The sequence below is a fragment of the Nothobranchius furzeri genome, chromosome 4, assembly GCF_043380555.1.
Source record: "Nothobranchius furzeri strain GRZ-AD chromosome 4, NfurGRZ-RIMD1, whole genome shotgun sequence".
Taxonomy (NCBI): Eukaryota; Metazoa; Chordata; class Actinopteri; order Cyprinodontiformes; family Nothobranchiidae; genus Nothobranchius; species Nothobranchius furzeri.
This window is the reverse complement of record NC_091744.1, coordinates 64,862,761-64,883,616: the sequence shown is the minus strand read 5'-3', so window position 1 is coordinate 64,883,616 and position 20,856 is coordinate 64,862,761. Positions and strand designations below refer to the sequence as shown.

General features: G+C 40.6%; 3 protein-coding genes across 6 annotated transcripts in view; 2 read left to right on the top strand and 1 right to left on the bottom strand.

Moving 5' to 3' along the window:
* Window positions 1-914: 914 nt before the first annotated feature.
* Window positions 915-5,007, top strand: tph1a (tryptophan hydroxylase 1 (tryptophan 5-monooxygenase) a). The gene is made up of 11 exons (XM_015964278.3): window positions 915-1,110; window positions 2,625-2,759; window positions 2,873-3,056; window positions 3,148-3,248; window positions 3,326-3,393; window positions 3,495-3,691; window positions 3,765-3,900; window positions 3,989-4,115; window positions 4,202-4,297; window positions 4,440-4,573; window positions 4,682-5,007. Exons 1-11 carry the CDS (start codon window positions 1,015-1,017, stop codon window positions 4,854-4,856), a joined length of 1,449 nt encoding a protein of 482 aa, XP_015819764.1. The 5' UTR covers window positions 915-1,014; the 3' UTR covers window positions 4,857-5,007.
* A 1,273-nt stretch (window positions 5,008-6,280) lies between these two features.
* sergef (secretion regulating guanine nucleotide exchange factor) overlaps window positions 6,281-20,856 on the top strand; it is a 15,610-nt gene continuing 1,034 nt past the window's right edge. Inside the window, exons 1-11 of one of the 3 annotated variants that reach the window (XM_054732992.2) lie at window positions 6,281-6,392; window positions 6,626-6,764; window positions 7,100-7,252; window positions 8,814-8,908; window positions 9,003-9,063; window positions 9,153-9,266; window positions 9,356-9,418; window positions 9,620-9,778; window positions 9,874-10,046; window positions 11,623-11,659; window positions 14,070-14,283. In XM_054732992.2, the coding sequence (XP_054588967.1) occupies window positions 6,357-6,392; window positions 6,626-6,764; window positions 7,100-7,252; window positions 8,814-8,908; window positions 9,003-9,063; window positions 9,153-9,266; window positions 9,356-9,418; window positions 9,620-9,778; window positions 9,874-10,046; window positions 11,623-11,659; window positions 14,070-14,152 (1,113 nt within the window). In that variant the 5' untranslated portion in view covers window positions 6,281-6,356 and the 3' untranslated portion in view covers window positions 14,153-14,283. Of the gene's footprint in view, window positions 6,393-6,625; window positions 6,765-7,099; window positions 7,253-8,813; window positions 8,909-9,002; window positions 9,064-9,152; window positions 9,267-9,355; window positions 9,419-9,619; window positions 9,779-9,873; window positions 10,047-11,622; window positions 11,660-14,069; window positions 14,284-20,292; window positions 20,349-20,856 lie in introns of those variants that run through there. The other 2 variants (XM_015964280.3, XM_015964279.3) reach the window with 2 other exon arrangements.
* The window catches only part of kcnc1b (potassium voltage-gated channel, Shaw-related subfamily, member 1b), a 15,440-nt gene continuing 14,421 nt past the window's right edge, over window positions 19,838-20,856 (bottom strand). The window contains exon 5 of one of the 2 annotated variants that reach the window (XM_015964276.3): window positions 19,838-20,076. In XM_015964276.3, coding sequence (XP_015819762.2) covers window positions 19,962-20,076 — 115 coding nt within the window. In that variant the 3' untranslated portion in view covers window positions 19,838-19,961. The remainder of the gene's footprint in view (window positions 20,077-20,856) is intronic. The other variant, XM_054732991.2, reaches the window with a different exon arrangement.

The following is a 20,856-nucleotide window of genomic DNA, read 5'->3' as shown; positions in this document are numbered from 1 at the left end:
ATAAGTGATTTATAAATAAACTGAACTTGACTTAAAAAGCAGAACACTCATGTTTTGGATTTAAGTTTGTTTTTATTAGCTAAACCAATAAACAGAATAGAATGAATCCTCAAATTATTAGAGAGGGGAGAGAGAGAGAGAGAGAGAGAGAGAGAGAGAGAGAGAGAGAGAGAGAGAGAAGGGCAGGAAGTTCTCCTCACTGCCTCCTGGATTGTGTATACCATCAGTTCATGTCACGAGTGACGCAGGTCCACCTGAGACAATGTTTCACTACATGTGACCCCAAGAGAGGCTCCACACACACACACACACACACACACACACACACACACACACACACACACACACACACACACACACACACACACACACACACACACACACACCTGATGTCTGCTTAAATTAATGAGAGACTCACTGAAACCCTTTTCCACTGATTGTTTTGATCTTATTAAAAGCTGAAGGAAACACACAGATTAGGAGTATTGTTGCATTCATTAGAGGTCAAAGAAGCTTATGAAGCAGAGGAATGGACTTTTAAAACACTTGAATCCTCTTAAATCTGACCCTTTCTTCAGTCTAAAGGTAACAATAATTTTCTGCTTGTGCAATGAAAAAAACCCGAGCACACAATTAAAACAGAAAAATATCAAATGAACACAATATTTTGGATTAAATAAATATTTTCTTTAAGTAAAAGCATCAGTTTAAAAATATATAAAAATCATAAACCCGCCATATTTACGTGCACACTTTATTATTTTCCTAATATGCTGTTACCCCAATGAAGCTCTTTTATCTGAGGGAAAAGCATATTTTTTTATAATGACGTGGGAGGTGCTGCTCTTTTTTCATTTGCTGCTGTGGCGCAGATTATGGCCCCCGCCTGTTTCCCTGTGTGGATAAATAGCAAAGCCCGCAGCTTCTCGGGGTAGAAGTGCCCCCTTTAAGGTAGAAGCTTTAGACAATCCAGGAAGTAGATTAAAAACTCTTGAGAAAGTGGAGCAGTTTAGCATGTACTCAAATAAACAGGAAGGGCCACGCTGCAGTAGAGGAAGATCTTTTGACTCCATGAACATTGGCTTTGAGGATAAACTACTGAACAATGAGGTAAGCTCAACTAAAAACGGATCTTATTCTGACACAAATGTGGAGCAGGGTCTTTTATTTACTAGATTATTCGAGTAACTAGGGGGAGATTGCGATCTTATAAACTCCCACTTTGTCGTGATTACCTACACATTAATTGAAGCTGTGATATAGTGCAATTTACCTTAAAAGTATTATGCTGGTTATTTTTTTTTTTTTTTTCAAATTTGATGTGATGAAAGACTCGATATTTCCTGTCTGGGATGGAGAGAGGAGATAAAAGATAAACCGATCAGCCTGCAGTGTCTGATGTCTCCGGTTGGCACGTGGAGGGGACGATGGCTCACGGAGGATGAAGATAATAGGACTGAGATTTAGAAGTGCTTCAAATTAAAATCTGTTACTGTAGAAAAACACCACATCAGATGTGGATAAGTGCACGTGTGCTTTCAGAGATTCAAATTTTGTTCATGCAATTTTTTTTCAGTTACGTTTTCGTGAGAAAAATACATTAAGTCTGCACTTTGTTCTCCTATTACACACACACTCGCACACGTGCACACGCACACTCACAACACACACGTTTTATATATATATATATATATATATATATATATATATATATATATATATATATATATATATATATATATATATATATATGTGTGTGTGTGTGTGTGTGTGTGTGTGTGTGTGTGTGTGCGTGTGTGTGTGTGTGTGTACAACTGCGTTAGCATCTTCGCTGATCTGAACGTGTTTGTCATGGTAATTAAAAGTCTGAGTCGAGCTAATAATAGGCTTCCCCGCTCTCTAAATGAGATTGCTATAAGGCGATTCTTTGAGACAGACAAGTTCATCTTCGTTATACCGAGACGCGAAGAGTTTGACCCCAGGGAGCGTCCTGATCCAGTCTCCATGCTTTCAGGGACATTACCGACCATGGTTCACCGAAAACTGCTCTGCCGCGCCGTCTACGCGATGTTAAAAGGGCAAAACATGGTAGGACGGTAGCAAACTAATTTAACACAATATTTGGAGTTGATCTTTAATATTTCTAACTGTGAGATTAAATATTCGTGTTTTCTCTTAACAGTTAAGTGTCCAAGTCGGACCAAAATAGATACTTTTCTTGATGCTGCTGTTGTTTATGTTTTATTTGCTCCCAGATTTGGGATTAGATGAATTTCCCTTCCCTGGCGTGAGCGCTGTCCTTGGTGCTGAAACCTGATGAGCTACAAGATCCGTAGCTTCATTTGCATATACACAACAACAAAACCTTCACTTTTACTGCTCCAAAACACCAAAACAAATATTTTCCTTTTTTCAAAGTTTGACTCTTACTCTCATTACTCACCCCCCGATGTGAGAGATGCGCACGTAAGACAAGATGTTCAAAGGATTTCTGGATCTCTAGATGCTCTTAAGTGATTATAAGTTGTTCATGCACGTCATTATGTGCACTAAGCTTTGGTTCAGGAAGGCATGGTGTGAATGTGATGATTCAGGGGCAACAATCTCTGATTTTCTCCCCCTAGATAAACAAATCGACCTTCACAAAAATTGAGGAAAACACAGAGAAGAAGAACACATCAGAGAAAGAAAGAGCAACGATCATCTTCTCCCTGAAGAATGAAGTGGGAGGACTTGTGAAGGCACTCAAACTTTTCCAAGTACGATCAAATTGTTAACATTTTCTTATTTTTGTTAAATTCTGTGTCTGTGTGAGGTTTTTGTTTGTATTGCTGCCATGTTCGGTGATCAAACAGCTTTTTGAATTTTGCAGGAAAATCATGTCAACCTTGTGCACATTGAGTCCAGAAAATCCAAAAGACGCAACTCTGAGTTTGAAATTTTCGTGGACTGTGACAGCAACCACGAACAACTGAATGAGATCATCCACCTGCTCCGGAAGCATGTGAATGTGGTGGACATGGACCCTCCAGATAATTCCTGTCTACACGAGGAAGGTGAGACAACAGGAAATCAAAACTTCAAATGATGTTTTAAATAAAATGAAGATCTTAGTAACAGAAAACAACTTTTTATGATTTTTTTCAGACATGTATGATGTTCCTTGGTTCCCAAAGAAAATCTCAGACTTGGACAAATGTGCTAATCGTGTACTGATGTACGGATCGGAGCTGGATGCAGACCATCCGGTAAATATTTGACTGATGATTTACTTAATTTAAAAAAAAAAGACTCACTTGCATATGTGTTTGTTCATTTTTATCAGGGTTTCAAAGACAATGTCTACAGGAAAAGACGAAAGTATTTTGCTGATCTAGCAATGGCCTACAAACAGTATGTTTCTGCATTTTTAAGTATTAGTTTAGAAAATGTGCAACGTATTTTCTGCTCACTACTTAATTTTTAAAGAAAAAAAACATTTTTTTTTTTCCCAGTGGAGATCCCATCCCTCGCATCGAGTTCACACAGGAGGAAGTGAAGACTTGGGGTGTTGTGTACAGAGAGCTCAACAAGTTGTATCCCACTCACGCCTGCCGGGAGTACTTGAAGAATCTGCCTCTGCTGTCCAAATTCTGTGAATGTCGTGAGGACAACATCCCTCAACTTGAAGATGTCTCACGCTTCCTAAAAGGTGGGGTTTCATTTCCAGATTGAATTATTTATCTTTACTGTTGAATACTCTTGAATTGTAAATGTCTTTTCAGAGCGAAGTGGATTCACCATCAGACCAGTGGCAGGTTACCTGTCCCCTCGTGACTTCCTTGCTGGTTTGGCCTTCCGTGTTTTCCACTGCACCCAGTACGTCCGGCACAGCACCGACCCATTATACACCCCAGAACCGTGAGTGAGATTCACTGTTTGATCTAGATGTATGTTTGTTTCAATACAGTCATGTTAAGCTAACTATTCTGTCCTTCTTCTTTAAAAGGGACACATGCCATGAGCTGCTAGGTCATGTCCCACTTCTGGCAGAACCAAGTTTTGCCCAGTTCTCTCAAGAGATTGGCCTTGCTTCATTAGGAGCCTCGGATGACTCGGTTCAGAAACTGGCCACTGTGAGTGTCACAGTTTCAGACTAATAAAATGCCATTAACACAGTAGTTGTTTTAACTGCTTGTATTTGTTCAAATTTGTGTTGCAGTGCTATTTCTTCACTGTGGAGTTTGGATTATGCAAACAAGAAGGGAGGCTGCGAGCTTACGGAGCTGGCCTGCTGTCATCCATCAGCGAGCTGAAGGTAAAACCAGTGATCACCGAGATGCATTTTCTAGTTCTGAAATTGTAAATCTAATATTGTAACCCTTTCTTGTAAAAATGATCAGAAAGTGTGCAGCTGTGTTGCCTTTGTGAACCATGTCTGTCATGTTTTTGTCTTGCAGCATGCTCTCTCTGGTAATGCAAGAATAATGCCTTTTGATCCAAAAGTTACATGCAAGCAGGAATGCATCATTACAACATTCCAGGATGTCTACTTTGTGTCAGACAGTTTTGAGGAAGCCAAAGTTAAAATGAGGTGTGATTTTGTGTTGATCTAAAATAAATAACAGTAGAATTAGCATAAACAATCTCCAGAACGCGAATTTCACGTTAGTAAAACATCTAATAGTTCTCATTTTTCTAGGGAGTTTGCCAAGACCATCAAGCGCCCCTTCACAGTTCGATACAACCCCTACACCCAGAGTGTGGATGTGCTAAAAGACACCCCCAGCATCAACAGTGTGGTGGAGGAGCTCCGACACGAGCTCGACATCGTGGGAGATGCTCTCAATCGGCTCAACAAGCAGCTGGGCGTCTGACGCCCCACAGTTCAGTCAAAATCAGGTGTTCAGGCTCATCCTGTGGTCCTCAGCTTTGGTGTAGAGATGTCACTTCTGTCATTTTTTTTTTATTATTATTATTTTGCAGTAATGAATGTTCACAGCCATTTGACTAAATGTCCGGATGTCTTCGTTATACAGCTCATGATATTAACAGCTGTGTGGTATGCTTTGCTTTTGATGTCAGCACACCCAACAGACCCAAAGAGCTGCTTAATCTGAGGCTGAGGCACTACTTTTGCTTCCATCTTGGATTATTCTGGATTCTGTGTTGCAAACAACCAACATGCTTTCACCATCCCTCAGCCAATACCCCTCCCTGCTGTTACAAACACTCATTCTTCCTGTTAACTCTGTTGCTGTGTTTGATCATGTGGTTTTCTTTCATTTTTGTAATTTAATTATTCTCTCTTTCATGTCATCGATAAAATGTTTGTATTCTCTTGGTGTACATAGCCTGGTCCTTGTGCGCTGTTAAAGGAAATTATGAAAGCTTAAACTAGCCAGTGTTATAAGAATACTTTCATGATTGATTATGGCAGACTTGACCTTTTCTATGTTTGGTTGACTCTACAGTGATGCTTTTATCTTTTCATCTAGTGGATGTAACCGTAGTGTTCAGTGTATTAAAATGTTATTTTTCTACTGTAAAATATATTCGTTAGAAATAGATTGTGCATCAAACTAAAAATAATAATAAAAATCACTTTGTGTCTTAAAATAACTTGTTTAAATCTGTAGTATATATGATTCAAATTGTTTACCATATAACAAAACTTGAAACAGAAATCAGAGCAACAGCCATCATATTGGTTTCATGCCATCCTTGAGATCTGTATTACTGTTCATAACAAATTTATTGATAACTCCCTAGTAGTTTGTCTCTGTGTGCTTCAGTTTACCTCCAGCATCATTCCCCCCATAATGAAAACAAGACAATAAAGAGTTAACTTAAAAATTCTTAAAGTGACTTGAGAAACCTGCTGACCAACATGCAAATTTAACATAGATATTTGTATTTTTATGAGAAACGGAATAACAAAAACCTTGTAAAGCAGTCTAAGTATTGCTGAGCTATTAACATTTTGGCTTTTTGTATCATACCAAAACAAAAGCATGTCTATTTGGAAAATAATCCCAGTTAATAAAGTCAACTGGATTTCCTGTAAAATTTATGAAAATAAGTCCAGTTGCCTCCTTTTCTACAAGGAAGAAAACATTTTTTTTTTCTTTCTAGGAAATAGAGGGGCGAATATACTACACACAAAACAGGTGCATGTTATTTTGCACATGTGCAAAAAATTTTTTTTCTCATTAATATGTGGTTTGCACCCCTTAAAACCCAAACAATCCATTTTTACAGCAGAAAACTAGACATTTTATTTACTGAAGTGCTTTCAATCACGCGTGTGAAGGCTTGTTGTGAAGGGCTTTACGACAGTGTCGCAAATAATACCCGTTTCCTTCACTTGGTGTTCCATGGAAACACGGCGTGAGTTTTGTTTACATACTTGGGTAAGTTTGTTGCCTGTATTTTTAAACCGTATAACTGATGTTTTTCCTGCCATCTGGTTATAATATATTAAACTCTGACTTCATGCAAAGTTGTGCAATTATTCTGAATTTACTGTAGCTCTTTTGCTAACTTTAGCTTAACTAGCTGATGCTAAAATGTATGAATTACAGCTGAAACCCTCAGACTGGCTGTTTGTCTCCTGTGTGTAATAAGTACGTGTCGTTTTTGTTAGGGGGCTAATAGCTACGGACAGCTGGGACAGGGACATGTGGAGGACATGCGTGTCCCCCGGCTGTCTGACAGCTCAGTTCTACAGAACCGAGCAGTCCGGACTCTGAGTGGTGGAGGGGGGCACTCCGTGGTCATCACTGGTATCTCTTTGCTTTTAATAAACATTTTAACTCTTCAGGTTATCTATTTTTTCTTTTCACGACTACGTAAGTCATATTAGCTGGATAAATCAAATGTAATAATAGAAGATATGGTTTGATTTGGTGGAAATAATTGCAAAACACAAGATTTTTTAAATCACACATTGCATTTTTTTGCAGTTTCTTCAAATAGATCTATTCTTATAGTTCAAAGTGCACATATCTGTCATCCCAGTTAATAATCTAAGCAATTTTTTAAATAAAATGTTCATAGTTATTTGTGTTACTTATATGTTTTTAAACAATGGCTTTTTGGTGCATCTTGTGTTGGACAGAGAGCGGTGAGTTGTTTGTGTGCGGACAGAATAACAAAGGCCAGCTGGGACTTGGCCACAACGCTGACACCTCAGCTTTTCAGCTGTGCCCCATTTTAAACCAGAGGGTCAGAAGTGTTTCCTGTGGTTGGGATTTTTCTCTTCTCCTCACTGGTGAGCACTTGTCATCATTTACCAGGCCTCACTTACAAAAACACACGTTTAACATATGCTTGAACAATATAGGGACTGATGTTATAGCTGCTTCTGCTAAAATGAATGATTTCACTCATAAAGATATTATTAATTGCTGGGCTTGATATAAGGGTTTATAGAAAACATCAGGGGCCTCATTTATCAAGCTTGCTTATGCACAAAACATGGTCGGAAAACTGCGTAAGCAACTTTCCACGCAAACTTTGGGATTTATGAAAGAAAATTTAGCGGAAAAATTTGTGCAACTTTAAGTTGACTAAGGACCTTGCTTACGCACACTTTGGACATGGAGAGCACCTGCAGTGCTGCTGCTGAGAAGGATACAATTATGAAATCCTGCAGCATTATCACTTATACTGCTTCGTTTTCACACAGAACAAGACCCCTCACACGCACACACACACACGCGTGCGTGCACACACACGCACACACACGCACACACACACACACACACACACACACACACACACACACACACACACACACACACACACACACACACACACATACAGCCTGAAGCGCAGAATACGGAATGCAGAATATCAGCAGGGGGACAGATTGAGACAGAATGTCATGCGTCTTTGACAGTGTGTGTCCTGTCACTGTGACCCGATTGATCATGCGCCCTGGCTATTTGTACAGGGGAGATCTCCGTTTGGGTGACTGGTTAGCGCGCGTGACTTTCACCTGTGAGTCTTGGGATCGAATCCCGGTTGGACCATTTTTTTTATATCCGCCACAGATCTCTCTGAAGAACTCAGCATTGACGGCTTCAGCAAAGCTGTGCCACTCCGTGGATTTTCATTATTTGTTTTGCAAAAGCACTTCCTTTCATTCCTCCACCTCAGCCACAGGTACCTGAATTTCTGCTTCTGTGAAATTGTGCTTCCTTGATCTGCCTTGATCTACGGTCGCCATCGTCATTGGCAGAGCGCTGCAACAGCTGGCTTATGTATGTGCATGAGATCCACAAGGCACTTTGCATTGACTATTTATGGCAGTAAGTGGGCGTGGTGAGGGCAGGATGTGACTAAAATGCAGCTGAGAAACATTCTCGTTAGTCTCCGATTTATGAAGCGGAGATTGCGTGCAGCTGTACGTACTCCATGTTTGATAGATCACAAACCTACTTGGCGTAAGTACATTTTTTTTGCTGAACTTAAGTACGGTTTTAGTAAGGATTCTATGCAATGTTTGATAAATGAGACCCCTGGACAGGTTTTTACAGTTGTGACAAAATTTATATAAAAAGATATTCATGATTGTTTTATAAATGAGGTTTCAGCAGGTGGTTACTGTAGTTGTTCCTATGGGGATCATACGAGTTTTTTTTTCTTTTAATTTTTAATTGTCTAATGACAGATCTGTTTTGCTCTGATTTCCTACATCTTCTGCACACCTATAGGCTTTATAAATGAACATAATCAGAATATCACAGTCATGTCACAAGTATTTTATTTAAAAGTTGAATATACTTTATTTTAATCATCTAAACACATTTTTATTGTAACACTGGCAGATTGTGGTCAGCTACTTGCATGTGGCTCTAATGCATTTGGACAGTTGGGTGTTGGAGAAAAAATCAAGCAGACTGCTGATTTTCTGGCTGTTGAGGTAAATGCATGTAGTTTATTTGTTTTTAAAGTAACACTTTTTTACTTTTTTTATGTGTTTTAAATGTGGTCACCTCACTTTTGTTTCTTCTCAGACACTAAAGGAACCAGTACTGAGTGTTGCAGCAGGACTTAGACACTCTCTTGTAGTTTGTGGTAAGATAACATCATACATTATCACATCCTCTCCTTTTTTTCTATTTAGCAGCTAATTAATAAATTATTTCTCCCTGTTTAATTTCCAGACTCAGGCTCTGTGTATCAATGGGGAACTGGCCTTTTTAGTCATGCTAAAAGAACACTCAGTCCACGCCCTGTCCCATCATATCTGTGTGCTAAGGTTCCTTGTCTAGTTCCAGGTAAGGCGTACTGGAGCAGAAATAACAGTGACACAATGAGGCTGTTTGTTTTTCCACTGGTGATTGAAAGGTGTGTTTGTGGTGTGCAGGTCTCAGTCAGAGGACACCACACTCTGTAGTAGCAGGCTCAACTCACTGTGTGTGCCTTACAGGTAAAACAAACAAACACAAACTAAACAAATGCGTTAAACCGCACAAAGGCTTCAGAACAGAGTCTGGTCCAAATATAGCAGATAAGAGAAGCATAAATGTGGTATAATTTTAATGCTCATATGTTTAGTCTGGTCTGTGTTGTAGTTGGCTCACTCTTGATTATTGGTTTGCTGGAAAGAAATATTTATTTCTTTTTGCAGGAGAAGGCGATTTATTTATGTGGGGAAGCAACAAGCATGGCCAGCTAACCACATCAGAACCCTTTCTGCCCTCTCCCACTCTCCTGAAGCCATCACTGTTTAATGGAGAGAAAGTTATAAGTGTTTGGAGTGGCTGGACTCATGTGGTCGCTCAAACAGGTACACAGGTGCAACTGTACCGTGTATGTTTGAGATGCTTCTTTGTTTAGATGTAATTGTTTAAAACATAGTGTCTCTTTCTGAATTGGTTCTAGAGAGTGGTCGAGTATTCACATGGGGTAGAGGAGATTATGGACAACTGGGCCGAAGAGCCTCAATCAACCAGAAAACAGAGCAGCACTCAGCTGATTCTGTATCAGAAGGTGGCCACAAAGCCAGTGAGGCTTGCTTTCCTGAAGAGGTTAAAGTCCTTCATGGAGCAACACAGGTAAGACACAATAAGGCCTAGTCCACACGTAGCCGGGTTTTTAAAAAAACGAATATCCGCCCCTCCAAAAACTTGCATCCACACCACCTCGTTAAAAAAAAAAACTCTGTCCACACGTACCCGGATAAATACGTTGTTAAGGACATGCCAGACCTGTAGGCGGCAGTACTTCCCCCGTTCTTAACCTCGTCCTTCGTCTGTGGTCTTCCGCAAGGAGCAGTAATTCCGCTTGCAAAAACAAACAAGCAAAAAGCGCTTGGACAATTGGTAAAGCGAGCGCAGCTCTGAGGGCATCCATGCTGTCGGCTAGTGTAAACACAGGTCGCACACGTGATGTCAGCATTTTTTTGTTGCGGAAAGTGACGTTGCGGACCTTAAAACTCCGGTTTTGTCCGTCCACACGCAGACACCCAAAACGGAGAAAACGCAGATCTTCACTTTGGCCGGAGTTTTTAAAAAGATCAGTTTTCGTGTGAAAAAACTCAGTTTTCGTGTGGATGACAGGCCAAAACGTAGAAAAATATCTATGTTTTGGCAGATCCCCGGCTACGTGTGGACAGGGCCTAAGTCACCTCTGTTGAGAAAATGACATTTCTACAGGTAATAATTGTTCTCCCTGTTGACATGTGTTCATCAGTCCAGCAGAGGGCGCTAGGCAACCAAAGATACTTAGTGAGGAGAGAAACATGAAGCTTCCTGAAAAGAAGCTTCTTAATGTTTTGTTTCTCCTTGCCCTACAAACAATCGTGTCATTATTTATGCAGCAGAAACAGAGACACTCTCTAGGGAATACTTTTCTCCTGTCAGGGTAATTCTTTGTGAGCATCACTGCTGCTGTCAACCCGTGTTCTTTACTGCAAGTGCATGGTTTGAAAACCATCATCAATAAAGTGGATGTCAGGGACGAGCAAGGGCAAGTTCTGGATCACTATTCCACTGAGGACAGATCGGTGCAGAAGCACTGGCCTATGTCAAAGTCTAATCACTGTGCTTGTGTGTGTGTTTGAGTTTGGGTCGAAGCCAAGAAGCAAGATGAATTAGCTGAGTGGGCTATAAATCTCTGAGCCCATTTTAGTCTTTCAAATGCTATTTAAGCAGGGTTAGGGTTCCAGAGGAGCAACTTATAACCCTAACCCGTGTAATCATTTCCAGAGGAGCAACTTATAATGTTCAGCAAGCCAAGAATCAGTAGGTGTTTTTTATTTACTGATTTCCTGAATTCATCTAAAACCTGCCTTGTTGAGGCTGTTCAAACCCTGATAGGAAATGTAAACCCTTCTTTATGTATCTGCAGTGGTTTCCGCTTGTTGTTATGGAGCAGGGGGACTAATCTGACTCATTTACAGAATAAATTGGCTCTAGTGTCGACAGCAATTGTGCATCCTAATGAAATTAAGGTCCAATTAATTTAGCAAATGTGATTATATTTTATTTTTAGTGGAGCATTCCCCCCCCCCCCCATTTTGTTTTCCATATATGTTTCTTATCCAGGATTATAATCCTTGTTTATCACCATTTTCATGATTTTTGTATTCTTTGTATTTTAAGCTCTTTGTCTCCTATTTTTATAATACAGGTTTCTTGTGGCTCTGAACACAACCTTGCCATTGTAGGTAAGTGTATCCTCTTCACTCATCTTTTTTTTTCATTGTTTGTCTCTTTAAACGTCTCACTCGGTTTTCCAGTACATTTGCTGTATAAATGATTAAAAGCTGTTTTCTGGGGGGGGAAGTAAAAATAAAAGCTTTACCGGGCTGCGCAGTGTTTAGAGCTGTTGCCTTGCAGCGAGAAGGTCCTGGGTTCGCTTCCCTGCCTGGGATCTTTCTGCATGGAGTTTGCATGTTCTCCCTGTGTATGCGTGGGTTCTCTCCGGGTGCTCCGGCTTCCTCCCACAGTCGAAAAACATGACTGTTAGGTTGATTGGTCTGTCTAAATTGTCCTTAGGTGTGTGTGTGTGTGCATGGTTGTTTGTCCTGTGTGTCTCTGTGTTGCCCTGCGATGGACTGGCTCTCTGTCCAGGGTGTACCCCGCCTAATTGCCCGTTGACTGCTGGAGATAGGCGCCAGCCCCCCCGCGACCCTGCGTGGACAAAGCAGGTTCGGAAGATGGATAAAAGCTTTACCATTCTTTTCTTCATGGGGAAGAAGTTTGTCAGTGGTGCTGGGCGGGCGCACAAAACGGAAGGCTTATGAGTCTTATTAATATTCATGACATGCAAATGTGTCACCTCTAAAATGGCTAAATCAGACAGTGATGATGACTTCACAAACACAGATTTAATGTACAACCGTTATTTCTAACTGCAACAACTGAAAATTAAATTATTGAAATTGTTAATTGTGAAAATAAAAAGTCTACTCATTGTAATGACCTTGATATGGCTATAATTAAAAAAAAGTAATAATCAAAATAGCAAAACTCTTAACCCATACTGTATCTGCAATATATATTTTCTAAGTGGGGAGTTTCCCAATCTGTTAAACTGCAAAGGTTAGCTCCAATCTTAAAGGTGGTGAGAAACATCAACTATCAACCAATCTCTATACTTCCTCAGTAGCTGTCTGTAACTCGCCTGAATGCTTTTATTGAAAAACTTAATTTACTTAATAATAGTCAATTTGGTTTCAGACACAATAGGTCAACTACTCTTGCATTGTTTGATCTTATCAAGGAGGTAACTAATAAAATGGATAATAAAATGATTTTTGTGCCTTTGACACAATAGACCATATTTATTTCTTTACTGTGGCTAAAACAGCCAATTGTAGACAGTTTTCATGTTCAACTTGCAACTCAGAATGACTGTTTGCATTTCACGAACAACAAATTTTACAGTTTGACAGAAATGACAATAAAATGCATTTAGGGGAATCGTGTCAAACTGGGTGAAATATGTACAGATGGATGAGCACATGGTCATGATTGAGAAACATAAATTGTGGAGTCCCCCAAGGTTTCGTTTTAGGACCAAATTTGTTCTATAAATGACCTATGTAATGTATCACCACAATTGAAATTTATTTTATTTGCTGATGACCCCACAATATTATGCTCAGGCAATGACCCACAACTACTTGTGGCATAATTAGAGAAATTTAAGGATTGGTTTAAGAAAAACAAACTAGCTCTAAATAAGCTGGATGCTCCAGTGTACAAAAGAAATTGGCAAAGAATATTGCTATTATGAGACAACGTAGATACCTTTTGGACCATAAAGCACTACTCAGATTGTACTATTCACTTCCATATATTAGTTACTGTGTGGAGGTCTGGGAAAACACATATAGAACTCATTAGGAAACATTATTTAGAATTTTTTTTAAAAAGCTGTTAGGATTGTGCATAATGTTGGGTTCAGGGACCACACTAATACAATTTTCATAAAATCAAAACTTTTAAAAAGTCGATGATCTAGTGGACCTAAAATCACTGCTAATCTTGTATAGAGCAAGGAAGAACCACAGCTTCCAAGCATTATTCAGATACTCTTTAGTAATAGTGAAGGTGGATATGATCTGAGGGGAGCTTTTAATTTAAAGGTGCAGTGTACTCACACCACCCTCAAGTACCAGTGTGAAAAAATGTGAAGGTATGGAATGGATTAGATGATTACTTTAATACACTCCACTTCAAAAAGCCATATAAGCAGGGGTGCACGTAATATTTTTGGGTTGGCACTCAGGGGAGAACCTATGGTTGTTGCTTGGTCCTCACGTTTTTTTAATGCACTTAATTCTTAACCCAACTCACAATAGGAACACAACAGAGTAACGAGTTGATGATGCAACATATTTTAATTTTGACTGAAAACAATAAGTACAACAGGTACATATTGCCAGCTTAACTTAAACCTTCTAATTTTCAAACATGACTGAATTGTCTGAATGTAAACCACAATGTGTAAACAGCTGCTTTTGTGATAACAAAAATAAAATAAAATGAATTTTAAAGCCCTTAACAAAATTACTATTTCAGAGCACTAAAGTTTTTAAAATGGCACAAATGCCGTTTTTATTTCTACAGACTCTCATCATTCTCATCATCATCCTCCTCACTATCCTGACTGGCTTCCTCCAGTTCACACACAGCAGAGGACAACTTTCTGATGTTCTCTGCTGTTAGTATGTTTATCAAACGCTGGATGATTGAAGTTTTCAGTGCCTATGTAAAAGGCGCTGTTTTTGTCAGCCAGGGAGGGATTTTCACAGCATAATCTGCTCCACATCTATGTGCGTTCATTGTTTGTTTGAAGCCAGCCGACCTCCTGCAGCCACTTCTCCGCGAATACTCTTTTCTTTTGCGGTTCCAACTCTGATGTTTTTTTGGAGGAACACCAAAATAATTACTTAATTGCTTGCTTCTTGGACATGCTCCAGAAATGTCTTTCTTCCTCCACAAAATTTTAGGTGTGCAAATGCGTGCTGTAGCTTTTTTTCAGGTGCGCATTGTTTATTTTGACAGCGCATGCGCACCTGCGGACCACTTATGTGCACACCTGCATATAAGATGATTGTTGTTACGAAATATTTTAAAGAAATGTGAAAAGTAGCTCCATGGTTTCATTCAGTCCATTTGTTTTATTACAAAGGAAAATTATAAATAAACTCATACCTCAGGATAGTGAGGTAAATACCCAAACTGATTCATACAAGTAATAATAAATATATTTAAAGGTATATTAAATGCTAATAATATTCCCATAGATTCATAAACTGTGAATTGTGTGTTGTAATTCTGGATATGGAATGAGGGGTAGGTGAACGTAAGCTTCCCTGCTTCAGCCTACACCTTTTGAGCTCTGTTGTTGTAATGTTGTGAACTATGTAAGAGTAAGAATATAACTGCTCAAATAAATAAATAAAAATCATCTTTCATTGGCTAACAGCAACCCGACTCTTCCGCCTTTGTTAACAAATCACAATACATATTTTATTGAGTAAAAATGCAACTTTGGCATTTCATCTCCACAAATAACACAAGCCTGAACATGTTCTGTCATGTTGTGGAGTTGCTAATGCTAGCAGTTTGCTTCGACTAGCAAGACATACTCTGCTCTTTCCCTGTCACGAAATCAACAACAGGCTTTCACAGTCGCCAGTAAGGTGGGTGAGTCCATGAATAGAAATTCTCTATAACGTAGAAGAGACTTCTTATTTCTGATCCTACTGTTATATTTATTCCTTTGCTGTGGCTAAAACAGATGGTAGGGGTTCATAGACAGTTTTCATGTTCAACTTGCAACTCAGAATGTTTGCATTTCAGAAAAAACAAATTTTACACAGTTTGTCAGTAAATGAAACCTTTAAAACTAATCTTTTTGATTTTGTTATTGTTGTAAAGCACTACCGCATCATGGTGCAGCCACCCCTGTGCTTCAATGAAAGGTTGTACATTCTTGTCCATCAGCCCTTCTGCTTGGACTTCTTTTTAAACACGTTTTCTTTTGTATTTACCTTTAATGCATAATTCATAACTTCACCAGAATGATAAATGAAGGAGGGGATTTAGTATGGTGGTGGTAGTAATAATAATAATAATAATAATAATTATATAAATTTTAACAATGATTGTTCATTTAACCTAAATGTAGAGCTGGTTGATTATCCATCCATCCATCCATCCATCCATTTTCATCCGCTTATCCGGAGTCTGGTCGCAGGGGCAGTAGCCTAAAGTGAGAGGCCCAGACTTCCCTCTCCCCAGCCACTTGGGCCAGCTCCTCTGGGGGAATCCCAAGGCGTTCTCTGGCCAGGTGAGTGACATAGTCCCTCCACCGTGTCCTGAGTCTACCTTTAGGTCTCCTCCCGGTTGGACGTGCCCGGAAACCCTCACCAGGGAGCCATCCAGGAGCCATCCTGACCAGATGCCCAAGCCACCTCAACTGGCTCCTCTCTGTTAGGGAGCAGCGGGTCTACTCCGAGCCCCTCCCGAATGACCAAGCTTCTCACCGTATCTCTAAGGGAGAACCCAGCCACTCTTCGGAGAAAACTCATTTTGGCCGCTTTTATCTGCAATCTCGTTCTTTCGGTCACTACCCAAAGCTCATGACCATAGGTGAGGGTAGGATCGTTGATCGACCGGTAAATCGAGAGCTTCGCCTTCTGACTCGGCTCTCTCTTCACCACGACAGACTGGTACAACGCCCGCATCACTGCAGATGCAGCACCAATCCACCTATCGATCTCACGCTCCAGTTTTCCCTCACTCGTGAACAAGACCCCAAGGTACATAAACTCCTCCACTTGAGGCAGGACCTCATCCCTGACCTGGAGAAGGCATTCTAGCCTTTTCCGAATCAAGAACATGGTCTCATATTTAGAGGAGCTGATTCTCATCTCAGCTGCTTCACACTCGGCTGTGAACCGCTCCAGCGAAAGCTGAAGATCACGTTCTGATGAAGCCAACAGGACCACATCATCTGCAAAAAGCAGAGACCTGATCCTCAGGCCACCAAAACAGATGCCCTCCACACCTTTGCTGTGCCTAGAAATCCTGTCAATATAGGTTATGAACCGAATCGGTGACAAAGGGCAGCCTTGGCGGAGTCCAACTCTCACTGGGAACGAGCCCAACTTACTGTTGGCAATGCGGACCAAGCTCTGACACCGGTCATACAGGGACCTAACAGCCCGTATCAGAGGGCCTGGTACCCCATACTCCAAGAGTACCCAACCACACCTCTCCAGGTCTCACTGTCGTTGCCCACTTGAGCGTTAAAGTCCCCCCAGCAGAATGAGGGAATCACCGAAAGGAGCGCTTTCCAGCACCCCCTCCAAGGTCTCCAAAATGGGTGGGTAGTCTGAACTGTAGTTTGGTGCATAAGCACAGACCACAGTCAGAACCCATCCCCCCACATGGAGGTGGAGGGAGGCTACCCTCTCATTCACTGGGGTAAACCCCAACGTACAGGCATCAAGATGGGGGGCAACTAGTACGCCCACCCTTGCTCTGTGCCTCTCAGTGGGAGCAACTCCAGAGTGGTAGAAAGTCCAACCCCTCTCAAGGAAACTGGTTCCAAAGCCAGAGCCATGCGTTGAGGTGAGTCCGACTATATCTAGTCGGAACCTCTAAACCTCACACACCAACTCAGGCTCCTTCCCCACCAGAGAGATGACATTCCATGTGCCAAGAGCCAGCTTCTGTAGCCGAGGATCAGACCGCCATGGTCCCCTCCCTCGACTATCACCTGTCACACACTGCACCCGACCCCTTTGGCCCCTCCCACGATGGTGAGCCCATGGGAATAATAATAATAATAATAATAATAATAATAATAATAATAATAATTAATGTTATTTTTTTAAACAATGATTGATCATTTAACCTAAATGTAGAGCTGGTTGATTAATCAAATTTTAATCCCAATGTGATATGGGTTTTGAACGATTAACAAAAGGATCCACTTATTTGCTCACCCTTTGTGAGTTATTTTTCCCAAAAGTGCCTAGCGAACAATTTAGTGATATTTCTGAGGACCCATAGCTACTTTCTGTAAAACTTTGTCATCTAAATTCCATGTGGATTAGCTAACAACACATCCTGTGCTACAGACTGTCCTTCCGGAAAGAGAATTAAGTACTAATGTGAAGCGTAACCACGTTACGTTGACTGACCAATCTTAAACCTTTCTTAGCGATCTAACTCACACCTTCATCTCCTCACGCTTAGACTACTGCAACTTGCTGTTCACTTTTCTGAACAAAACCTCCCTGAACCATCTACAGGAGGTTCACAATGCTTGTCTTGAGCTTCTGACTATATTGTCAAAGTACACCCACATCACCGCGCTTCTCCTCCAGCTTCACTGGCTGCCAGTCAACTTCAGGGTTCATTTCAAGATCCTGGTTCTGGTCTATAGGGCCTTACATGGACAAGCACCATCTTACATTGGTGATCTTGTCAGTCCCTACACCCCCAGCAGGTCCCTGAGGTCCAGTGACCAAAGCCTACTGGTTGTGCAGCACCAGGCTAAAGACCAAAGGTGACAGATCATCTGCTGCTGTGGCCCCCAGACTCTGGAACTCTCTCCCCCTGAGCCTGAGATCAGTGGACTTGGTGGTCTCCTTTAAAAAGCAGCTGAAAACTCATCTGTTCAAGCTGGTTTTTGGGTAACTTTCATCACCATGCTTTTTCTGCTACTAATACCTCTTTCTTATTCATGTTCTCTTTCCTTACATTTTTAATCACAATTTTTTTTCTTTATGATAACTTTCAATCTTTAAAAAAAAATCTTTTTTATTTTTGAAAAATTTGTTCTTGTGAAGCGCTTCATGTTTTTTATCGTGAGAGGCGCTATATAAAAGATTGTTTTCTTTCTTCTTTAAAAAAACTGTGTTCATAAGCAAAATAAATTCAATGTACAGCGAGCCATATCTGAAATGGATTCATTGTTGGGCTGCAAACTCTCATGCTATGAGCATAAGACACATTAGACTGTCTTCATGCGCTTTCACGCCACACCTATTTTGCAGACTGGAAAATAATACTTCATCTATTTGAGCGACACGTTGCATCGTGCTACTGCACACTAGATAATTATTATGCAGGAGGTTGTAGAAGTTCACTACAACATAAGATGTTTGTTTTTCTCTTTATTTTTATATTGTAAATGTTTGCACCGTGTATATGAACGTTAATTTAAGATTGTCGTAAATAATCAAAATCTAAATTTCAGTCAAAATAATTATAATTTTTGCTATAATCGAGCAGGCCTACTTCAATGTTAGAAAAGTAATGTTCTCATCTTATACTTTATCATACTTCCCAGCCTATTGGAGATCATAAATACTACCTGCACCATGGACCCTTCTGTAATTGACTGAGGTGAACGATTCTGTGTGGAGCATTACTGCAAACAAGATCAGTGTCTGAATGACTGAAGGCCATCATGGTAACAAACTGATAAAACATCATTAATGTTACGTATCTCATGTCTGGAAAGAGGTCCATTGGTTTCTGTAAGCGTAAGTGACTGAAATGCGAGATGTCGCTTTTGGTCTGACTGCTTAAAGAAATAATGAAGACGCATATCCAACTTTCACCACCTCGCCCATCTTATTCATCTGTAATGGGAATATCAAAGGCTTCAGAATTAAACCACTGTGTAATAAATTAATCTGCTGAGAAGTTTTAAGGTCCGCTTTTTGCTCTGTGGTTCTTCATCAAGAGTAATTAGTGTGGAGAGATGGATATCGCTGACAGATGATTCCCAGAACAAGGCTCTAAAGGAGCTAAATTACCACATTTACAGGAACCACTTTTCTTCAGTGGGATGATATGAGAGCAAGTTCAATCCACTTAAAAATGTAATAAATACACTCCAGTCATAAACGGTGATTAAAGACAGACACATCTGAGCTTCTGATCAGAATCCTGCTGGGGTTTTTCCATAGTTTCCATCTAGCAATTATGAGACACTTTGGAGTTAAAATTCTCACATTAAATTTTGAACACTGCTCCAGATTTTTACATCAGCATGAATAAAAATACCACAGATGAATACTAAAATGCAAGTGCAGACTTCCATCTAGAGAGAGAAACTTTTAACATTGCTGGTGCTACAAGCATACACGCCACTCGCCTTCCATCCTCTGATGACCTGTTAAACATAATGGACATGCAGGGAACTAATGATTGTCCATCATAACAGAAGAAGTCTGAAAGCACCATCTTGTGCTCTTTAATGTTCATTTTAAGGATGAGGAAGTGGCATGTGTGAACCTCCCATCACTTCGCTCCACTGTCACGCTCTCCTCTCTTTTCCTTTTCTCTCCTCTTGTCTCGACTGGTGGCAGGAGCAGTGAAATAGCAAAACAGGATTGGAAGCAAAGACCTGAGTGTTGCTATTTCTGGTGCTGAAGTAGGTCAGGCAGTAAAGAATACAGAACATTGAGCGCTGGTTATGATATCTGTTGCTCACTCGGCCTGTGCCCGTTCGCACCTGGGCGAGAGGTCCTCATGCGTGAAATTCATCTTGGATGGCCAGAGGTGGGAGATAGACCAAAGACTCTGTGGGCACAGCTCATCCAATCTGGGGAAACATTTTCATGTGAATACTTAAACTTACTGGGACAATGGAGGCACAAAACACACGAGGGTTCATTTACTTGTATTTATAGACTCATGCAAGTTTAGGCTATGGGGGGGGGTCACTGTTGTGCTGTTTATTGTCAGGAATTTTGACACCGGATTGGTTCACCAGGAAATGACTCGTGGTTTGAGATTTTTTTATCATTTTGTTGTGCAGAATATTGGACTGGCACTTTGTTGCCATGGAAACACCGATGTGTGGTATTATACTCGGTAAGTATGAATTAAGCACAGCACCAAAATGAGTCCCCCTGTGTTTTATCACGTCCAGATCACTAATAATAAAAGTCATGCCAGCTGAAGTCCACTTATGGAGCCACGCTGCGTCGTACACACAGAGCTAAAAGGGCTTCTGTGATGTGTGAGCTGTTTCAGGTTTTCACACTGACTCAAGCTGCTGGTGTGAAATCCTGGTGTTTAAACTGTTGAAAGAGTAAATTATTTTGTGGGTGACGAACTAGAGACACAGAACGACACTCGATGAATTAAGTGAAAACGTGGCACAAAGACACGCAACTACTGAATGAGGAAGATGAGTTACCCTTGAGAAAGCAAGTAAGCTCGCTTCTGTTGCCATGGAAATGGAACCTATTAGGTAACTGTGTTGCCATGGCACGTGTCTCCTCAGTGATGCAGACCTGACCACACCCACCAACAAGCTCACCAGCTGTGAGGAGCAGGAATGCTTCGTTGCCGGCCAAGTGTCGGTGTTGAGATCAGA

Excerpts from the sequence above, each read along its gene's own strand:
- tph1a (XM_015964278.3), top strand. The coding sequence starts at position 1,015 with ATGTACTCAAATAAACAGGAAGGGCCACGCTGCAGTAGAGGAAGATCT. Across the intron at positions 2,760-2,872 it reads AGGCACTCAAACTTTTCCAA|GAAAATCATGTCAACCTTGT; the intron begins GTACGATCAAAT and ends TGAATTTTGCAG. Across the intron at positions 3,057-3,147 it reads TTCCTGTCTACACGAGGAAG|ACATGTATGATGTTCCTTGG; the intron begins GTGAGACAACAG and ends GATTTTTTTCAG.